Source organism: Yamadazyma tenuis, chromosome 1 (genome assembly GCF_029203305.1).
Source record: "Yamadazyma tenuis chromosome 1, complete sequence".
Taxonomy (NCBI): Eukaryota; Fungi; Ascomycota; class Pichiomycetes; order Serinales; family Debaryomycetaceae; genus Yamadazyma; species Yamadazyma tenuis.
In genome coordinates this window covers 1,604,074-1,625,175 of record NC_089461.1, presented here as the reverse complement: position 1 = coordinate 1,625,175, position 21,102 = coordinate 1,604,074, and the positions used below count along the sequence as shown (strand labels likewise).

The following is a 21,102-nucleotide window of genomic DNA, read 5'->3' as shown; positions in this document are numbered from 1 at the left end:
GACTGCGAAATATCATTCCACTAATGATACGAAACAAGTGTGGGAGTAGGTTCCTACGGCATTTGGCTGTCATAAACAGGGACATACGACGGTTCAATGTCAGTGCAGTAAACTCTGTTAGTTTGGGATCTCGTGGAGAGATAGAGACCAGTGAAAATACCATTTTTAAGCTCCTAGATTTGGTACTATCAGGAGATTTAAATCATGCTAAAGAGAATCAAGTCTTGATATTAATGGCCAAGATCCCTGCACGTTTACAGAGTAGTGTTCTCGTTGATGTTCCTGAAGAAACCAGGAGCTCTGTCCTTTTAAATGTCCAGTTACAATTAATGTTGAAAAGACAAGACCCAACGGTAGCGACCTTCATTCTAGAGAACATCCAAAGTCCTTTAAACCATGGTCTTTTGGAGGTTTTCTTCTTCAACTATCTCAATGCTGAGAATTTTGTGTCACTAGTGTCCCTCCTAGAGCTTTGTATCGAAGACAAGCAATTTATACCAAGTAATGCACTTTGGTCAAGATATTTGAGTTTGACGTGTGAAGTGTTTTCCCTTGAGGGAGCCAAATTGATATTTCACAACGTCATTGATGATTATAAATTCGTTGTACAAGATTGCTCTGCCTATAACTCCACCCATCCAGTCCCTTTTCTAGTGAGTCCTGATAGCTTGTCAACCTTGGCAATGATATTCCAGAAGAACCTGGAACCCCAGTATATAATCTTTCTAAGAGATTACTTCAGAAGGTTTTATTCACTTTATGGCCATCGTACTACGTTTAAGTCAATTTCCATCTCCTTGGTGGAAGCGTATTGTGGTGCTGGTGATGCTGTAAATGCCTTACGGTCTTTCAAGTATTTGTGCATGTTGTTCAGAGATCATCTGAACTTCCAAGCTCGTTCCGACTATCTTGAAACCATTTACTCTATACTCAACGACACATCCCGATGGCGTGTCAATAACATTCGTACCAATGGAGTTCAGTATCCAGATTGGCCGGAGGAGTTAAAGAGTGAAGACGATAAACTACAAGATCTGGAAGTCAAAGGTTCTCTTTTTCGGCCCATTGATGCTAAAAGTAATAGTACAAGGGTGTTTGCCACATTGGATGGATCTATTCAACTCAATGATTTGCCCATGTTTGATGAATTCATTACCAAAACGGTTTTAAAGCATATGCAATCGGATTCTACTCAAAAAATTCCAACCTTAATGAAATTGATCAAATCAAATCATTATATGCTAACCACTTTCATAGTTTCCGGCCTTGCATCCAACAACTATTTTGCAGAAGCACTCATAATAATGAAAAAGCTTCAATTAAAGCATTTGGACTTGTCGTTGCCAGTGTTGTTAAAAGATGAGACCTTCCTAATCTTGTTTATGAACTGCAAGAGAAGACTAAATAACCCAGAGTCAAATGAACTTCACAACTTCGATAAACTCCTTGAGTTCAACGATTATATCAATGAGTTATTGAAGTTCTACTTCAAAGGGAAGGAAAGGTTCAAGAAACCTTTTGTTAATCCAGTAATCATGTCTATTTACATCTCGCTAATTGTGGATGGGCCAAAATTCCAATCGAGCATACTAGAATCTAACTTGACCTTTTTCAAGAACAAGAGACAAAAAAATGATAAAATTTATTTATCACCTGATGACTATAAGAAACTTGACCAAGTATATGACATTTCACGAAGCCAGTTTAAAGATCTTGTTCTTCCTAATTAAAGAGCACCTTGTAAATATTTCCATTTAGAAGCATACAAACTCTATTATCCTATAAATAAAATGCAATTTTCTGAAATCACCCGCTTCTTGGGCTTGACATTCTGTGGATTCTTACACTATCTTTGCTGAGATTAGCAATGGTGTTTATATCCTGAGGTGTAATAAATATAGTTTGAGAATTAGGAACTCTCTTTAACTCTTCCAATAATAGCTGAATACTGACAGTACGGTTCACTGAATCCATAAACACATCAAACTCATCCAAGCCTCGAACTTTAGAGTTCATAACCTTCCAAATAGAAAGAAGGAATGCCACTTGAGTAAACGACTTTTCTCCTCCGGATAATGATTCGACATTTCTGCCTTCGGTAGTATCTTGTGGTGCAACCATCATAGTGAGAGTCTTTTGAGATACGTCTACCACCAACTTCCCTTTGAAATTTCTGGCGTCCAACGCTTCTTCGAAAGAGTGTGAAACATCCTTAATATTATGGAGGATTTTTTGTCTCAAATAGTTTAATCTCAAAACATGTTCACTCAAAAGATTGGTTTCTAACGTATGAAGTTCACGGTTAATATCTTCTGCTTCAATCAAATCAAGTTTGCACTTGTCATATTGCATTTGAGCTTCTTCAAATGTGATTCCAACCATACTCTCAGCTTGTTGTACGGCTTCTTGAGTTGCCATGTACTCTGTTTGAATGGACTGTGCAGTGTCATCTGGGGAGATTGGGACTATACTTCTTTCACATATTTCTTGTGCACTTTTCTGGTTTTCTTCAAGCTTTTCATTCAAGGTCTCCAATTTCTCTTCATGGCTGGCTACTGACTCTAGAATTTTGCCCTTCTCATTCTTTAACTTTGTTACTTCCACATCCAATTTGATTATTAGGTCCAGTAGTTTAGACTCAGTTTCTTCATTTTCTGCCACTAAGCCCTTGACCTTTTGGATTTCATCATCTAATGCCTGGAGTGTGGAGTCCGCACAATCTAGATTGGCCTTTGCTAAGCTAAGATCATTTCCTAATGATAACACCATATTCTTACAGCTTTGAATTTGTTCCTCATAATCTTTAATGGTAGACTCTATTACAGTAATTGGATCTTCGGCACTTTCATCGTTCAACACCAGATCATTCAACTCATTTTCCTTTTCTTTTATCTCATTATTCACCTCCTTCATTTCCTCTTGAAACTTCTCTTTATCGAGCTCAAATTGTTTCCGAACTAGCTTTAACTCAGACTTGATAGCCTCGAGTCGGATATTTTCTGTCTTTATTTGAACCTGTGTTTCTTTTATGTCTCTATCAATAGCTGCCATATCCTCGGAAAACTTGTAAGGAGCATTTTTGAAATAATGAACTGGGTCATTGGCAATAGAATTGGAATTACCGATTGTTTTTGTTCTTCTTCCACTGGATTTCGATATTTTGGAGTAAACATTGTTAACATTTGCAACCTTGGCCAAAGCGAAGGCTTTATCACTATGCTCGGTGATGACAGACTGTTCAATGTTATTGATATCAATCAAAGTGTACAAAATTTGAGGATTAGAGACATTCAACATATCCACTAAGGTTGTTTCACCTCTGGGTATTCCATTCTTGAAATCAAAGGCTTCAATTCTTCTGGAGATGATGCTGATCTCAATCCCTGCTTTTCTTGATAAGTTCAAAAGCTTCCGACGGTCATGCTCATCACACACCAAGAAAGAATCTAAGCTCTTGTTTAATACGGCATTGATTAAATCTTTCCAGCTCGAAAAATTCTCTTTAACGTTCACATAAGAGCCAATTGGTCCAAGTGGAGTCTGATGCCATGATTTATCTTGACGGATATCGTGCACCAATCTCTTGATTGTATTACCCCATGGACTAAACTTATCACTCTTGGCCCTATTCAAAGAGGTTAGCTTGTTAGACAACTCACGGATGCTTTCATTACATTCACTGTAACGCTGATGTGCTTGTATATACTCAGGCAGATCTTGGTGACCCAGGTTGAACTTGGAACCAGCCATCAAAATTTCCCGCTTCTTTAGCTTGAGCTGCTTCACCTCACCTTCCAAACGAGCAATTTTCTGACCTCTTGTCTCTGAGGTATTATCTTTCAGCTTTTGTATCTCTTGTATCAATTTGTGTTGGAATTCTTCAATTTTTTTCTTATATTCATCAATATTGCCTTGATTGGATTTAATTTCAGAAACTATTTCTTCGTAAGATACCTTGGTTTTCTCTTGTTCAGCCTCTACAGGTTTTTGTTCAAGGACCAACTGGTGAAGAGTTTCCGAGTGCTTGACATTCTCCTCTCTGATCTTGAGTTTCTCGTCAGCAGCCAGCTCTTTTGATACTTGTTTATCTGCGCATGAGGACTCTATTTTGGAGATACTCGCTCGAAGAGTCGAAATTTCGTTGTTCCTCTTTTGCATGAGCTGCTCAATTTTGGTGACATTAAACCAAAACACCTTACCATTCAAAAGAGACAACTTCTCTCTCAATTGATCCGATTGTCGGAACTTTTCGTACACTTCCAAACTGTCATTATATTTCTTCCTGGCAATAGACTCATGATTCTGGGCTGCAGTCAACTGACTAGATATCTCTTGGATGTTGGTCTGAGCTTGAGAATAATTGTCAATGATGTCCTCCACCGATGTTCCCTGCATGAAATAACGAAACTTTTCCTTACTATTGGCCGAAGTTAAGAATTCTCTTGCCTTGTCTTGAGATAAAAACGATAAAGGGTTATCGACCCTAATATTATACTTTTGTAATATTTGATCAATGTCTGATTTCTTTGTGGACACGGTTTTCCCGTGATTGTTTTTGATATAATAACCTCCCCCACCTTTCCTTATAAGTCTTCTCTCTATAATAATCCGTTCACCAAAGACTTCGGGCTGATAAGAATCAATTCCCTTATTTCTGAACACGATTGTAACCCTTGCCATAGACTTACCGTCCTTGATTAAATCCTGAATACTAGACCCTCTACTGGTATCACTAGCCTTGGCACCAAGTCCAACCGAAATACCGGTGATAATTGCACTCTTTCCTGATCCGTTCCTTCCAATTATAAAATTCAAACGAGGACCTAACTCCAATTCAAAGAAATCATGACACATAAAGTTTTTTAAACTGATTTTTTCAATGACTCCTGCGTGGAACTTTTCCATAATACCATTTGTTTCGGTCCCTTCGGTATTGCTGGTTTCAGAATCGCTCAATCCAGAGTTTTCACCTTCATCTTCAGAATCACTACCAGAGAAAGAACTTGACTCTGAAGCACTCAAATCCTCATCCTCGGTATTTCCATCCACATTCCCGACACCGTTGATACTCTGACTCATCTTCGTACGCTTCATAATGCTGTCCAATAGGTCGGGTGACCCACGGTCAGCACTTCGCTTTGGCATAGATAGATGTGTTTGTATCTTCACATCAGCGCGCGTGTTTGGGTTGTTGCATTTGACTGCGTTGGTCCGGTCACGTGATTAGGGATCTCCCTCTCTTGTGAGTCAAGACCCAAGAATTTTAACGAGCACAATAATAGAGATGAAACAACTGCCAATATCACCGCTGTTTACCGCACGCTCGAAGGGAAGCGCTGGTCTCTTGCTCTGGGTAGTTCTCTTCATTGTGTTGGGAGCTTTCAAGTGTACCTCGTTACCGTTTAGGTTTTCTACTTCCTTAGTTCAATCTCATGGCATCCTGCCGAAAGTATTCATCATTACAATGTTTATACCAGAACAAGAAGCTTGGAACAGCAAAATAGACTTCCCCCATCATATAACAGTTCCAGGATTGTCCCTCCTCTTCCCACAAGTTCATTGTGTTCAAGACTACAGTATTTGCCATATGACCACGGGAGAAGGCGAAATTAATGCCTCCAACTCAATGATGGCACTTCTCCTTAATCCTCAGTTCGACTTATCAAGGACATACTTCCTTCTCAATGGTATCGGTGGCGGGGAACCACTGAGAGTAACCACTGGTTCGGTAACATTTGCCAAATATGCTATTCAAGTGGGACTTATGTACCAAATAGATTCCAGAGAATTACCGGTTGCGTACAAAGATTGGCCATCTGGCTATTTTAGTTATGGTGCCAAGGACCCTTTCACCTACCCAGATGCCGTTTATGGTACGGAAATTTATGAACTCAATGAACACTTGAGAGATAGGGCAATTAGAGCAGCAAAGAAGAATGAGGCTTCGTTACAATCAGGAACTCCTCAGAACATCTTGTTAAGAAACATGTATGATGGTCCTGGGGGAGAACCCCCAACTGTGATGGCTTGTGATGTTACCACTCTGGACAACTATTTTTTCGGACATAGAATGAGCGACTTCTTCATGGACTATACTCTGATGGTCACCAACAACACAGCATACTACTGTTCTTCTGCTCAGGAAGAGAATGGGACTTTGGAGTCGTTGTTGCGTATGGCAAAGCTGCACAGAGTGTCCTTTGATCGGATAATTGTAATGAGAAGCATTTCCAATTTTGTGAAACCTCCACCATCGGTTGACGATTCTGTGGATTTTTTCAATAATTTCAACAAGGGAGGATTCCAGTTGGCATTAGATAACTTATTCTTGGGAGGATACCCTGTTGTTGAAGATATAGTGGAGAATTGGGATGAGGTTTACGCTGAAGGAGTTAAATGTCTGAATTATGTGGGAGACATCTTCGGCAGCCTTGGAGGAACCCCCAATTTTGGCAAACACAACTACACTATCCATTAGAGTCTGCAAAACACTTAATTTTTGATATTTATTAGATAACCTACCTAAACCTAGAAGTAATAAAGTACTCTTTTAATTAACTAATACCCATTGATTGGACTTATCCAAAACTAACCTGCCATTGACATAAACTTTCAAACAGTTTCTATCATCTCCAGAAAATACCCACTTGTTCAACAAGTTGAGGATCTTTGACTGCAACTCGTCTTGATCGTCACTTTTATTAGGAAGTTGCCAATCAAACAAATCAATGCTGCTGCTCATTCCTCCCAAATCAATCAATTGAGAGTCAAACTTCTTCCCAATATCAAATGTCCCAATCTCAGACTCCATACCAACAGCAATGGCACCTGCTTGAGTACTCATGTAAAGAGCATCGTTCAAGCTTAACTTGTCGGAGTTGTTATTGGTTTTCATCGACAAGTGGTGACTTACCAAGATACTTTGTCTCACAATTCCCAAAATCAGCGGGTCAAAACCACCACTGATATCCGTTCCTAAACTAACATTGATCTTGTGCTTATACAAGTACTGCTTTACAGGAGCTTCTCCACTGGCAATAAAAGTATTGGAAGTAGGACAGTGACTGATGGAGCAGCTTTTCTTCTTAATCAACTTACATTCCAGGTCCGATAAATGGATTGCGTGAGCCAAGATCGTGGAACTGGAAAGTAAGTTATGGTCATCATAAACAGAAGCATAGTTCTGGCATTCTGGAAACAACTTTTTCACCAACTGGATTTCTCCCTTGTTCTCACTAATATGAGTTTGAATTGGTAAGTTGTTTTCAGTTGAAACCTGGCCCAACTTCTTCAATAACGACCTGGTGCAAACGGGAGCAAACCGTGGAGTGATTATTGGCTTTACCAATGTTTCTGGTTCGGGGTTTTTGCCATCAAAGTACTCTATCAAGTGTTTGATGGAATTTAAACTTTCTGCTTCGGTTTCTTGGTACTCAGGATAATCAGTATTGTGGTTCATACAAACCTTACCCACAAATCCTCTTTGGCCAAACTCCAACAATAAGTCTCCAAACAACTTACTGGTGTCGGTATCAATGGTGGTGAAGTACGAAGCACAAGTTGTTCCGTTGGTTAAAGTCTTCTTGATCACTTTGGTGTAAATATCCTTAGCAACCTTAAAGTTTTCCTTGTTGAAGGAGTTCTCCAAAGAAAAGGTATAGATTTTCAACCAGTCCAAAAGGGGAATGTTCAAACCTATACCGACATTGGGGTACTGTGAAGCGTGAATGTGTGTGTCAATGAAACCGGGGAAGAAAAATTGACTGGGGCTCTTAGACACATCCACATACTTAAAGTACGATTGAACACTATCAAAGTGGACGTAGTTGTGTTTGAACACTTCAAGCACTGACGGCTGTTCCACATCAGGGTGAATAAAATCAATGACTCCTTGTTGGTTGACTCCTATTAAACACTTGGTCCTGATTCTGATCTCTCCAAGCTCTGGGGTGTCGACAAAAGTTCCATAGTAAAGGCTGTATGGAATGGATTCCATGGCCCTCGGGCTGTCCTTTTCGTGATCATAAGACCATTTATCTTTTCTTAATTGCATATCTATTCAAGGGTAGATGTTCTTGTCAGATCAAAGGGGAGTTACAATACCTTATATTAAAATGTATTTGTATTTTCTTATCTGTAAAATGAATCCGCGGAGACTCCGATAGAATGAAATCGTAATTGATTCAATTATAACGCAAGAAAGCGAACGGTTCCAAGGGATCTTATATGCTTATTGGTTGCTCTACCCTAATTATCCAGAGTCACGGCCACCGGTTTATTTGGTGGCAACTCAATTTAAAGTACGACAAATTCAGGTCAATTTTGGGTAAACCGGTGTCCCGGTTTTTCGTTGATTGCTGCAAAAAGCGTCCATGAGTGAGCATGAGCAACCGGAACACCGATCCATAATAATACAGATTACTGGCAAGAAATTATTGATTTTGACTGCTGTTGGACCGGTCTTGAACCTTAAATTCTCTTCGGTACCTGGTGATGATTTTTTGGTGATTTTACCTCCCCTGTAGAATAAATTATTGTTATAAATTTTGTTTGGACTACTCAGTTGCATAGAAAAGTGTGAAATTTGTGACTTTTACGAATCCCCCCTTCAAAAAAGTCACAGTCAATTGGCAATCTCGATACCCCTAAATGCAAGGTGGGTTGAATGAAACTACGAGTGCAGACCGCACTTTTCTTTTACAGGATATCTATTTCCTAAACCTAGCCTAAAATGGTATAAACTGGGCACACCAGCAAGAAGTGCCAGTGTTTACCCACAAGATGATATTATTAACCCTTGATATCTACTACAAATAGACATCCCCTTAAACCAAAGCAGCGACCATCAAACCAATCACAGCTCCGAAAGAAACAGCCTTGTTGTTGGCCATATCACTAGAGGTCTTTTCAGCAATAGACGTCGAGGTTGGATCTGCTGACGAAGTGGAAGAGCTCTTGGAAGAAGTGGTGACAGCAACGGCTGCAAGACTTGTAGAATCTTCGGATGTGGCTGGTTCTTCTGAACTAGAATCAGCTACAGTAGAAGACAACTCTTCGGAAGACGAGTACTCACTAGAGGATTCGACTGAAGAAGAAGCTTCGGATGAGCTACTGATAGCGGAAGACGAAGACTCAACAGTAGATGAAGAAGATGACAACTCGGTAGACGAGCTCACCTGGGTGGAAGAGCTCACTTCAGCAGAAGAGCTCGACGACGAAGACGAAGACGACGAGGTGGTGGATGAAGAAGAAGGCGCTTCGGAAGAAGAAGAAGCTTTGGAAGAAGACGACGCTTGTGTGGATGATGACGAAGACGATGACGACTTAGCATATGGTGAACATACACTTTCGAAAGCAGACACGGCAGTATCACTAACACCTTCAGGACAGATGCTGTTCAAGCAGTCTTCGACTTTGTCGTATTGAGTACCACAAATACATGACAAATCGTTCAAAGCAGAACAGTCTGATTTTTTGGTAACTTGTGATACACAAGCCAACAAACAGGCTGGAGGGGTGGCAACAGCGTATTGCGCAGCAGCTAAGACCAAAACGACCGAGGATGACAACGAGGAGACCTTCATGATTTAAAGCGAGTGTGATGAAGGGTGTGTAACAAAAAGATGTGTTTTTGTTGGCTTTGTTGGCTTTGTTTTAAAGTGGGATCAGTGAATGAAAATTTTACGTGTAAACATTCTCGAGATTTGGTGCGACTGTTACTATTTTAAGTAAAAAACATAATTCGCAGGTCTAGACTTTTGGGGTTCCTGGGGTTCCATATGGAGCTTAGGTCTGGAGTTGGGTATTATATTTCTCCAAATTAAGCACACCCTTTGAGGCAAATCTTTTAGATTGGTGTGGTGGACTTTGGAGTCGAGGTGTCTCAAAGTCATTCTTCTACATCCCTACCAGGCATTCCTGAAGCCTTTATTGACGTCTATTTTTACGTCTATTTTTACGTTTCCTTGACGCATTTATTTTCCTTCATTAAAATAAGCCCTAATATATCTCTATAAATACATTCGTAATTCGTTAAATTTGGCCGATCTTCAAAACCGAATGTTGGCCTTCATGTCGTTACCTTGGTATTCGAGCCCTATCTCGAATGGGTTTTTGTAGTTTTCTCTCCCGATGCTCAATTGAAATTTTGCATCAATATTGACTTTGAGCAGTCCATTGATGGCCTTTCTAAGAATATCACCTCCAATCCCGGTGACACGAATGGGGATTCGGCCGGTTTTCGTGATTCCAGGCTTTAGCACCATCAAGTGAGACTTGGTGAGTTCTCCAATCATTTCGCCTTCGTGAGTAGCGTTTACCAGTGTGAGTTCCACCTCGAGATCCTGATTTTGGAGTGGATTAAAAATCTCCAACTCCACGTCGGATCCAAGTATGTGAATGGTAGATGAAACAATAAAGGTGTCAACACGCTCTTGTGTGTTACCGAACATAAAAAAGACTTCGGGGACCAGGATACCTTCTATAGTCAGTTTGGAAAGTAGTTGAGGCTGCAAAAACCCAATATCAATGAACTGCCGCTTTTTCGATAAAAACTGGTTGATGAACCTGTTAATGTAGTTGTGCTTATCTTTCCAAACTGTTATACCTATATTAAGGGCTTCTCCTGGCAAAATTCGGTCTATTGATGCAACTCCAATCTCTGTACCATTGAAAATGAGACTTAACTCTACCGTTTCGTCAATAGTTATACCAAGCTGCTGTATTTCCACAAAACATTCCACTGAAAGATCCAATTTTTCAGGGCTAATTCCAGCAATATTGACACTCGAGACTTCAACGGTTTTGTTAAGTTGGTTGATATCGAGCTTGTTTTGCAATTTGATATTTCTCGTCATTTGCGCATGAAACACTTCAATTGAAGACCTGAGCATCGGAACTTTAACTTTCAATTGATTTACTGAAGCGTTCAAGCCTAATTGTAAAACCCCTTTGCTCAAGAACTTGGCCACCAACTGTGGATCCAACTTGGAGATCTCGAATTCCAGTACCAAAGTGCCATCATCAATAGAACAAGAGCATGAGAGCAATACCTGCCTACTATGGACATCCATATCGATACTCAACTCCACCGGAAGACCTGTATTTCCAATGACATTACCAATAATGCCGTAATTAGTAAGGGTGATATTCATATGCTCCACATTACGGAAATCAAACTCTAAAGGTTGCAATTCAATAGGAACACTTGGAACCTTAGCATTCACATTGGTAACGATATGGTTAAGCCAAGGAGGATACGAGCTATTAGTGGATGCCCGCACAAACAAGTCTGTTTGTTCCTCCTCTATCAAGTCAGACATCAACTTGTTCAAACACAGGTCTGTTGGATAATCTAATTCAGAAACACACCCGCTTATTGAGAACCCGTCTGTGTGAAGCAGAAGATCGATGTCACCAATATGAACCAAACGGTCCTCGCAATTAAGCATCAACTGGTATTCCGGGAACTCTTGTAAGAAGCTTGCAGCAAGTTCATTGGGATATTGCGTGGTAGCATTGAATTCAATTCGTCTTTCTTTCTCGTTGTAGGTGACAGAGGTATTTTCTAAGCTGAGGTTCGAGTCCAACTTATTGGAGAAAGTAAGGTTCTGCTCCATCGATAAAGGTCTATCATGAAGAATGATGAACTTTGAGAAGATATCTGCTGTGAACAGAGCCTGGAGGTTTATTTCACTTTCATCTTCACTGAGTAATTGATTCAATAACCGGATCAAGTTGGTATCACTTACACTTACCGTGGATTCGAACTCAAATTGGCTAATAGCATTGTTGGTCAAATTGACATTCAAAACAGGAGTTGTAACGTTCAAAGACTCCAAATGGTTGATGGTTATATTGATATGATCCTTTGGTCTGACCTGAACCGCTCCTACCAATAAACCTGCCAACATGTACCCCTTCAGAAAAATGCTGTTTGACACGTTGTTATAGTTAATAAGCATGGAACAGTCAACTCTTACCACCACACCTTCCAGATTAATGCCGATGAGATTGATGGAATTCAAGGATGGATGTACTGAGTTCTGGATATCTACGTTGAAATCATGATAAAGGAAACAAAATATTATTACAATAATAGCTAAGATAATAAGACCAATACTCAAGACGGGAGTTCCTAAGTAGTTCCAGGTCAAGTATGTGGATTGATAAGGATCAAGGTCAGTTGGGACAATAGCTGAGGAGGAGGACGAAGGTGGGACAAGTAAAGGTTGACGTTCATCGGCAAGAGGAATTGGAAGTGGTTGGTGGGTTGGACTAAGAGGTGTGTTTGGGGAAAGGTCATCGTAACGCGAAGGAACATCGGCTTCTATCAATGCTACTTCTTCCTTTGGTGTGGACTCAGCTTTAACAGGTTCTGGTTCACTGGAAGAAGCCGTAACATCAGCAGTTTCTTTGAGTTGAGATGATGGTTCTTCATCTGCAATTGTGAGTTTGTTAGAAGGTGGTACCACTGGTATTGGTTCTTCAAGTTTTGGAGCTTCTCTCTTTTCTTCCTTCTTTCTAGATTTCAATTCAACACTTTTCTTGGACGAGGCTATCAGGTTAACCGAGTCTTTGCTTTTATTGGAATACTTCAATCCGCTTAATCTTTTCTTGTCTTTTTCCTCCTTCTCTTTTTTACTCTTTCTTGAGAAGGACCGCGAGAGACTACTACTTCTTGAAACATCTGAGTCTTCATCCTTCTTGCTACGCAACTTCTTGGTCGCTTTATCCATTAAAGATACCATAATGTTATGGAAGACGTGTTTTGTAATTAAAAATGAGAAGCCCCTAAAACTCAAGTTTCACTTATTTATCTTTTCCGTTATCCTTAATCTCGTCTAGCGCGAGTGAAATGGCACAAAAAAGGTGATTAATCCTACATACGCACAAAACATCTCTAGGTTTATATTAATACATATAAAGTACAATTTTTCAAATTACGAATAAAAGCAAAAAGGGGGAGAGGGCCGAAAATTGGAGAATAGGGTAGAAATACCGGGGTTAACGCAAGTGGGAGTGATCATGATCCTGGACGCTTGGATCCACATTTGGGTCAATGGATTCAACTGGAGGGTGGTTCATCACCGCCGCAGCCGCAGCAGCCGCGGCCACATTATTAGTTATGGCAGCTAACACATCAGGATCTTGCAAATCCTGGTGTTGTTGCCCAGAATGGACGTGAACAGGGAGCTGGCCATGCATTTGAGAGTGCATCTGGAGCTGAGAGTGTAATTGGCCATTGAGCATGTGCTGTTGCTGGGGTTGTTGATTCTGAGTCTGAGGCGAAGATTGTTGTTGTCCGCCAAGTTGGTACGAGGCATTAATATCCATTCCCTGGGGCTTAGGCAATGGCTTTTCAACCAAAATTCTCGAGCTTCTGGTCCGTTTCTTCTTGCTCATATTAGGAGGATCAGCAGCATGATTGTGTTTGGGGTTAATCATTCGCAAAATCCACATCTCTGAACCATCAGATGGAGACCCACTCTGTTGGTCAAAGTCGTTTAACTTATCATCCAAGTTATTGGTAGTATCCCGTTTGGACTTTCTTCTATCCTTTTCTGGAGGATACAAATTAGCCACTAGCCGATATCCACACTTGTTACGCTTGGTGTAGGCCACTCTCTGTCTTTTACTGGCGTCTTTAACGGTCGTGCGGAAAGACCCCGACCGCTCACACTGGAAGTAGATTGCCTTGGGTTTGGACGAACTGATAACTATACGGCACTGCTCTTCATCATTCAAGGTTGTTTTAACAAACTTTACCAACTCAGATTTGGTCTGAAACGTCTTGATGATTTCGTTCTCCAAATAACGTGATTGGAGGTTCGAGTCGTCAGTCTCTTCATATCCCATCGCATTACCTCGAGGTAAACCAGCAAGTCCCTGAATACCTTGGTGCTGTTGCTGTTGTTGCTGTTGTTGTTGCTGCTGCTGATGCTGTTGCTGCTGGTGCTGTTGTTGCATCTGCACTTGCATCTGTTGAGCGTGTTGCTGTTGTTGCAACTGCTGCTGCAACTGGACCTGTTGATACTGCTGCAATTGTTGTTGAGTCAACTGGCCTCGTTGCGCCATTTGGTTCATCTGGTTAAGCTGCCCCATCTGGTTCATCTGACCAACTTGTCCCATGCCCAACTGTTGGCCCAAATGTTGGCTTATTTGTTGGTTCAATTGCTGACTCAATTGAGGGTTGTTGGCATTAGCAGCAGCAGCGGCCGCAGCCTGTAACTGCTGGATCTGAGTATGCGATTGTTGCTGTATTCCTTGATGTTGCAACTGTTGTAACATGTCGGAGTATCCAGGGTAACCAGATTGGCCAAGGGTTTGTTGTTGCAGTTGTTGTTGTTGCGGTTGAGATTGTTGTTGAGGCATTCCCCGATAATCCTGACCAATACTATTACTCAATTGCTGCAACAGGCTCATTGGCATTTGACTCAAGAGCTGGTTATACTGTTGATGTTGACGTGGATCCTGGAGGGATAACTTGGTGTCAGGTCCATTTCCTGCAATCGATATTTGTTGATGTTGAGGGAGGAGATGTTGAAGCCCCGGCGATTGTTGTTGATTTTGAGGTGACTGGTGACCAAGTGACTGGATCTGATTAGCATCCGACTCTTTCTTAGGCTTGGTTTTGACCATTTGATAGTTGATATGTGGTAGGTTTGGTGATGATAGTGCAGGAAATCTTGTATACAATGTATTGCTCCTGTACAATTATTAGGTCTTGTATCCTTATGAAATTTTTTGTTGTTGGTTTTATGACCCTGACACTGCGCACAAAAAATATCCAATCGGTATATGCACGTAAATATTATAGGCTAGCTGTTATAACCAGGACCGCCGCGCGTACCTTAAACTGTGGCCAATGTCTATAATTCAGCAAATCCATGATACTCAAATAGCAAATGCCGATAAAGAACTCCATTGGTATATCACATCGGTGATTGTACCTGAGCTCCCGCAATTGATCGAGACTCTTGACCTTTGCTCCAATCTCCTCTTATACAATACTCCCCAGCACCCGGACCCAACCCAGCAAATACTAAGAGGACCTCCAGTAAAACTTCCGTTGACCTCCAATAAGCTGGAGATCTTGAAAGGTATTCTCATCCGGGATGGTCCGTATATCGTTCAGTTGAGCATCATGTTGCACCAATCTAATTTCAACAAGGTGATCCATAAGTTGGACTTGATCAAGCCTGTTCTCCTACATCAGATCATCACTGCCAAGAAGGCTTTGGATAGTTCTATCGATAATCTTCAGCAGTTCATAGAAATGAACCAGCACGGCTCGCATCTTTGCGACTTGAATCATAACGTTTTAATTGATTTGTTCAACAAGTTATTATCGAATATATCTATAAGTAAGCAGAGTCTCCAGATCCCCTTGAATCCCAATCTTGTGTTTCCAAATAATGTAATACAAGCCGACTTCTTTCGGCCAGAGCTCCCCTCCAACATCGCAATAGACTTGTACTTGAACCAGGCAGAGATTTGTATCGACTTGAAGAAATTACACATCATTAACGAACTTCCATGGTCCAAGATCGAAAATGGAAAGTCGTACGTTGACAACATCCGAGAAGAAATGAAGCTTCCCAGTATTCAAACTACATCGGGTGCTCCTTCCACAGCCGCTTCCACTCCTCAATTGAAAAGCGAGCCTTTGAAGTTAAGCGATTTGGACTCCAAGTTGAAAACCTTGAGGGACTCCAACTTCTTGAACAACATGTTGAACTCCTTGAACTTCAAACCCAAGTTAGATCCCGTGGATTACATCACCAAGTGTGTGACTTTCAATGATATGGTGGTGATGGTTAACACCAAAATTGATGTGAGCTCTCCAGACCCGATTTTGACCAGTGTCTTCACCAAATTGGATTCCATTGAATACCTTTTGAGCCTGTTTCTTCAGAACCTAGACGGAATTTCCTCTGTATAGCAGCACTAATGATTAATGAACGCTACCTTTTTTTTGCAGTCATTCTATCTTTTGATTTCTTGTTTGTGGATGTAATTTCTTTCTCCTAAAGAAAAAAACCCTGTATATGTAGATCAAGTGAGTCTTTGTACCTGGTACTAGTTATCTGGTCATACCACAGTTCCCCCTCCACGCTAATGCGTTATCGTAGTTCTACCTAGTATAATTTTGATGGCGAAAAATCCAACCGCGATTTCACAAGATTTCACACTAGATAACATTAGCTAGTGACCAACAATATCCTTAAACATGTCTTACGAAGTGTTGGCAGATAATATCGAGAAGCCTTTAGTGGATGATAGAGAGTATAAGTTCATCAAACTTTCCAATGAACTAAAAGTGTTGTTGATCCATGATCCCCAAACTGACAAGTCGGCCGCAGGTTTGGACGTATTCGTTGGTTCTTACAAAGACAAGGACTTTGAAATCCCAGGCTTGGCCCATTTCTGTGAACACTTGTTGTTCATGGGTACGAAGAAGTACCCACTGGAAAATGAGTATGCTTCATATTTGTCCAACCATGGTGGGCATTCTAACGCTTTTACATCTTTCGAGCACACAAACTACTATTTTGAAGTCAACTCTGGTCACTTGGAAGGAGCTTTGGACAGATTTGCCCAGTTTTTCATCGAGCCATTGTTTGACGAGTCTTGCAAGGACAGGGAAATAAACGCTGTTGACAGTGAAAACAAGAAGAATTTGCAGAATGATTTGTGGAGATTCTACCAATTGGAAAAACTGACTTCCAATCCCAAGCATCCTTATAACCATTTCTCCACTGGAAACCATGTGACTTTGGGTGATGAGCCATTGTCCAAGAGCCTAAATGTTAGAGAAATTTTGTTGGATTTCCATGATAAGAACTATTCTTCTAACTTGATGAATTTGGTTATATTGGGAAAGGAGTCCTTGGATGAGTTGACTGCGTTTGCTATAGAAAAGTTCAGTTCCATCGCAAACAAGCACTTGCCAGAGAGACCTGATTACAACAATGAAGTCGTTTATAATGAAGACAGTTTGGTCAAGTGTACCAAGGCAAAATCTATTATGGATACGAACAAAATGGAGTTAACTTTTATGATTCCAGATGATCAGGATTCTAATTGGGAATACTTACCAGCTGGTTACTACAGCCATTTGATTGGCCACGAAAGTAGAGGTTCTATTTACTATCATCTCAATGAGTTGGGTTTGATTAGCTCCTTGAGTTGCGGTAGCACTAAAGTATGCTCCGGTTCTGCGTTGTTCGTTATTGAATGTGAGTTGACTCCGAAGGGATTAGAAAACTACGAGGACATCGTGGTGAATATCTTTGAGTATCTTAAGTTGATCAAAAGCTTATCTCCACAGGAATGGTTATTCGATGAAATTAGAAAGACCAACGAAATCAACTTTAGATTCAAGCAAAAGCAAAATGCCGCTCAAACAGTTAGTCGGATGAGTAATAGCTTATACAAATTTGCGTCAAATATTCCTTCCAAGTGGATGTTTAATTACACTTCAAAGACCAAATTCAATCCAGATGTTATAACTGAATTCGGTAACTTCTTATGCTTAGAAAACTTGAGACTTCAAGTTTCAGCCAAAACGTTCTCCGGTTTCACCAAAAAGGAAAAGTGGTATGGAACTAGCTATGAATATGATGATATTGATAAAAAGTTGATCCAAAGAATCCAATCTTGCTCATTAAATGAAAACTTCAATTTACCAATGAAAAATCCTTTCATACCAGAGAACTTCGAGATCCTTAATAAGAACATGCCCAATTCCGAACCTTTGAAGTCTCCGTTCTTGATTAAAGATGATAATCAATTCCAAGTTTGGTTTAAACAGGATGATCAGTTCAATGTGCCAAACTTGATCCTTCATTTGTTCTTGCATTTACCTAAATCGAATGACAGTATTGAATCCTCAATTAAAACTCAATTATTCTGTGACTTGTTGGATGATGAGCTTAACGACATCAGCTACTACGCTTCTACAGTTGGATTGTCATTATCTGTCAACCAATGGAGGGACGGTATACTTGTGAAGTTGAACGGATATAACGATAAGATTTTTACCTTATTAAAGGAAGTATTGGCTAAAATCATTTCTTTCCAGCCAGCTGTAAATAAGTTCGAATTAATCAAGTTCAAATTGTTGCAAGACTTCAAAAACTTTGGATATGAGGTTCCATACTTGCAGATCAACACCAACTTTTTGACTATGGTTAATGAGAGAACGTATTTGACAAATGATAAGATTCCCGTGTTGGAGGCTATAAATTATGAGGCTTTGACCAGCTTCATTAAGGAAGATTTATTCAGTAATGTGTTTGTTGAGTCCTTGTTGGTAGGTAATCTTAACATGGAACAATTAAACAAATATGTTGATTTGATTGGCAAGAGTTTTAGTGACATTCCCAAGCTCGACACTAACCTCAACAATGTTCACAAAATGATCAAATTACAAAGCCACACTAGTGATGTCAATGTGATAGTGGACTTGGATTTGGATGATGTAGAAAATGTGAACTCGTCTATTGACTACTTCGTCAAGATTTGCAAACCAACCGATTATGAACAAAGAAGTCTTGCAGAGTTAATATCAACTATATTCCATGAACCATGTTTCAACCAGCTTAGGACTAAAGAGCAATTGGGATACGTTGTTTTCTCTGGAACCAGGATCTTGAGAAACTATATGGGTTACAGAGTTTTGGTTCAATCTGAAAAGTCTCCCAATTACTTGAGATCAAGAATCGAAAACTTCTTCTCTATGATGAAGGACAAATTGGCTGACATGACTTCTGACGAATTCGAAAAGTACAAGAAGACTTTAATTGATAAGAAGTTGATAAAATTGAAGAACTTAGGTGAAGAGTCAAGCAAATTTTGGAACTCTATCACTGATGGCCATTTCGATTTCAAGGCCAACCAGAAATTGGTTGATCACATTGAGACTTTAACTCAAGATCAACTTATTGAGTTCTATAACAAGTTCATTGAACCTTCTACTAGCAAGGCTCCTAGGTTTATATTGAACCTCAATTCCCACAAGAGCAAGTTTGTGGCATTGAAGAGTATTATTGGTTCTAGTGACTCTGAAATCATTGAATTGATTGAAAGGTATGAAGATAATATTGAAGAGTTGGTTGGTAGCGTGACTAAGCAAAAGAATGAATCTTCTGACTTTAAAGCGAACTTATTGCAGGAAATCAAGACTAAAATGGAAGAATGGTTCCCAGATTTCAGTGATAAAAGAATCAAGTTCAACGAGTTCAAGGATTTCCCTAAAGCTGGGATTCCTGCCTCAGTTGAGCCAATGTCGAACTTTCATTACGCTGAACTGCATTTATAACTTTTTTAGAACTTTTAGAATAATAGCTAAGCTCATTTTTAGAGCAACGCGGAACCGATTATTGTTTTGTGGATAACTTGTTAAGATCTCAACCTTTGAAGAGTTTAATCAGTTGTGAGCTCAATGACAATGAATTTATATAAGGTGAATGACACCTACTTCGACAAGGTATTCAAAGATAGCAATATTGATGAAGCCAAAGGAAGAGTCCTTTTGGTGGATAAGTTTACTATGAGCATCATATCCATCTGTTACAGTCAATCTCAACTTTTACTGCAAGATATCATCTTAATTGATCTCATAGAAAACTTCCATCAGTTGGATCAAATGAAACACTTGAATTGTATCGTGTACATTAAGCCTGTGACTGATTCAATAGAGTTTTTGACCAAGGAGCTCCAAGCGCCTCACTTTCATGATTACAAGGTGTACTTTAATAATATCATCAACAAGAACCAGTTGGAAAGAATAGCAGAAAGTGATAAGTTTGAGGTTGTTAGTAACATTGTGGAGTTATTTCAAGATTACTTGGTTATCAATGCCAACTTATTTACTATAACTTCTACTTCAATTATTGACGAAACGAACAAGTTAGTGAGTTTATTGCTCTCCATTAAGAAATTCCCCATAATTCAGTATGAAAACAACTCTTTAAGTTTAAAGAAGTTATCAAGTGAAATCTTGTATCAGATCAACTCGAATCTAAACAACAACTTGTTTGAGAACTTGAACTATGATACTGTACCGGTATTATTATTATTCGATAGGTTCAATGATCCTATCACCCCATTAATTAATCCATGGACTTATCAAGCCATGATTCATGAGCTTATTGGAATTAATAAGAATATCGTTGAAATAAATGGTGAAAAGATTCTACTTGATGATCAACTGGATGATTTCTTGAGCCAGTCTCTTTATTTGAACTATGGTGATTTGACAGAGTTATTTCAAACAAAGGTAGAGAAATTCAAAAAAGAGTCAAATGCAAATGTTAAGACTTCTAACCTTGTTGAGTTGAAGAAGATCTTGACCAGACTACCTGATTTCAAGAAGAAGCTGAGTAACATTATGAAGCATTTAAATGTCTTAACCGAGCTAGATGCACAAATTTCAAAACAAAACTTGTGGGAAATAAGTGAGTTACAGCAAACAATTATCTGCAATCTTGATACGAAGATTAATGTGGAAAATAGCTTAATCAGAATATTGTCTAACGATTCTGTGAGCATGAATCATAAAATAAAATTAATCCTACTTTATTCAATTAGGTTTAGTGGTGATCATATAGGAAGGTTTGTGAGCTTATTGAATGAACCTTCGTTGGTTCAGTTGAAACTTTTAAACAACTTCAGCAAAAGTTTCAGCAGCAAGATAAAGCATCCCAAGCAAGAGGAAGAGAACAACTTCAAGAAGTTCTTCAAGAATTTCAGTAATACTAACGAAATTGATAACATATTCTTGCAGTATAATCCACCACTCAAAGATTTCTTGAATGACTTTCTTTTGTTGCGTGCAGATGGTAATGGCCATGGTTTGAATACTTTGGTGCCCGATACTTTGAAGGAGTCAAATATAGTTCAAGATGTGATCATTTATTTCAAAAATGGTGTTACCTATGAAGAAGCAAAAATTGTCAGGGACTTCAACGACACAAACAGGAGATTCAATTTGATTATTGGAAGTGACAAGATCATAAACAGTAATGAATGGCTCGAAGAGCTTTATGATTTTATCAACTAATATACATTTCATCAACAAAATCTAACAAATATTGT

At 39.6% G+C, this 21,102-nt stretch overlaps 10 protein-coding genes across 10 annotated transcripts; 5 read left to right on the top strand and 5 right to left on the bottom strand. All coding sequences in view use genetic code 12, as the record gives it.

Moving 5' to 3' along the window:
- Nucleotides 1-23: 23 nt before the first annotated feature.
- PSN45_000779 (uncharacterized protein) lies at nt 24-1,730 on the top strand (the record flags this gene model as incomplete). Its single annotated transcript, XM_006688171.2, has 1 exon — nt 24-1,730. The coding sequence occupies one exon, from the start codon at nt 24-26 to the stop codon at nt 1,728-1,730; it is 1,707 nt and encodes a 568-aa protein (XP_006688234.2).
- Nucleotides 1,731-1,806: 76 nt separating this feature from the next.
- Nucleotides 1,807-5,145, bottom strand: smc6 (Structural maintenance of chromosomes protein 6; the record flags this gene model as incomplete). The annotated part of the gene is made up of 1 exon (XM_066157521.1): nt 1,807-5,145. The coding sequence occupies one exon, from the start codon at nt 5,143-5,145 to the stop codon at nt 1,807-1,809; it is 3,339 nt and encodes a 1,112-aa protein (XP_066013618.1).
- A 442-nt stretch (nt 5,146-5,587) lies between these two features.
- PSN45_000777 (uncharacterized protein) lies at nt 5,588-6,478 on the top strand (the record flags this gene model as incomplete). The annotated part of the gene is made up of 1 exon (XM_066157520.1): nt 5,588-6,478. The coding sequence occupies one exon, from the start codon at nt 5,588-5,590 to the stop codon at nt 6,476-6,478; it is 891 nt and encodes a 296-aa protein (XP_066013617.1).
- A 72-nt stretch (nt 6,479-6,550) lies between these two features.
- Nucleotides 6,551-8,053, bottom strand: PSN45_000776 (metallo-dependent hydrolase; the record flags this gene model as incomplete). Its single annotated transcript, XM_066157519.1, has 1 exon — nt 6,551-8,053. One exon carries the CDS (start codon nt 8,051-8,053, stop codon nt 6,551-6,553), a length of 1,503 nt encoding a protein of 500 aa, XP_066013616.1.
- A 772-nt stretch (nt 8,054-8,825) lies between these two features.
- SSR1 (SWI/SNF and RSC complex subunit Ssr1) lies at nt 8,826-9,584 on the bottom strand (the record flags this gene model as incomplete). Its single annotated transcript, XM_066157518.1, has 2 exons — nt 8,826-9,085; nt 9,341-9,584. The coding sequence occupies 2 exons, from the start codon at nt 9,582-9,584 to the stop codon at nt 8,826-8,828; spliced, it is 504 nt and encodes a 167-aa protein (XP_066013615.1).
- Nucleotides 9,585-10,049: 465 nt separating this feature from the next.
- PSN45_000774 (uncharacterized protein) lies at nt 10,050-12,737 on the bottom strand (the record flags this gene model as incomplete). Its single annotated transcript, XM_006688168.2, has 1 exon — nt 10,050-12,737. One exon carries the CDS (start codon nt 12,735-12,737, stop codon nt 10,050-10,052), a length of 2,688 nt encoding a protein of 895 aa, XP_006688231.2.
- A 268-nt stretch (nt 12,738-13,005) lies between these two features.
- RBF1 (Transcription factor rbf1 (RPG-box-binding factor) (Repressor-activator protein 1)) lies at nt 13,006-14,640 on the bottom strand (the record flags this gene model as incomplete). Its single annotated transcript, XM_066157517.1, has 1 exon — nt 13,006-14,640. One exon carries the CDS (start codon nt 14,638-14,640, stop codon nt 13,006-13,008), a length of 1,635 nt encoding a protein of 544 aa, XP_066013614.1.
- Nucleotides 14,641-14,866: 226 nt separating this feature from the next.
- On the top strand, nt 14,867-15,943 carry RAV2 (RAVE (Rav1p, Rav2p, Skp1p) complex subunit; the record flags this gene model as incomplete). Its single annotated transcript, XM_006688167.2, has 1 exon — nt 14,867-15,943. One exon carries the CDS (start codon nt 14,867-14,869, stop codon nt 15,941-15,943), a length of 1,077 nt encoding a protein of 358 aa, XP_006688230.1.
- Nucleotides 15,944-16,231: 288 nt separating this feature from the next.
- Nucleotides 16,232-19,324, top strand: STE23 (metalloprotease; the record flags this gene model as incomplete). The annotated part of the gene is made up of 1 exon (XM_006688166.1): nt 16,232-19,324. The coding sequence occupies one exon, from the start codon at nt 16,232-16,234 to the stop codon at nt 19,322-19,324; it is 3,093 nt and encodes a 1,030-aa protein (XP_006688229.1).
- Nucleotides 19,325-19,453: 129 nt separating this feature from the next.
- Nucleotides 19,454-21,067, top strand: VPS45 (vacuolar protein sorting-associated protein 45; the record flags this gene model as incomplete). The annotated part of the gene is made up of 1 exon (XM_006688165.2): nt 19,454-21,067. The coding sequence occupies one exon, from the start codon at nt 19,454-19,456 to the stop codon at nt 21,065-21,067; it is 1,614 nt and encodes a 537-aa protein (XP_006688228.2).
- Nucleotides 21,068-21,102: the final 35 nt, after the last annotated feature.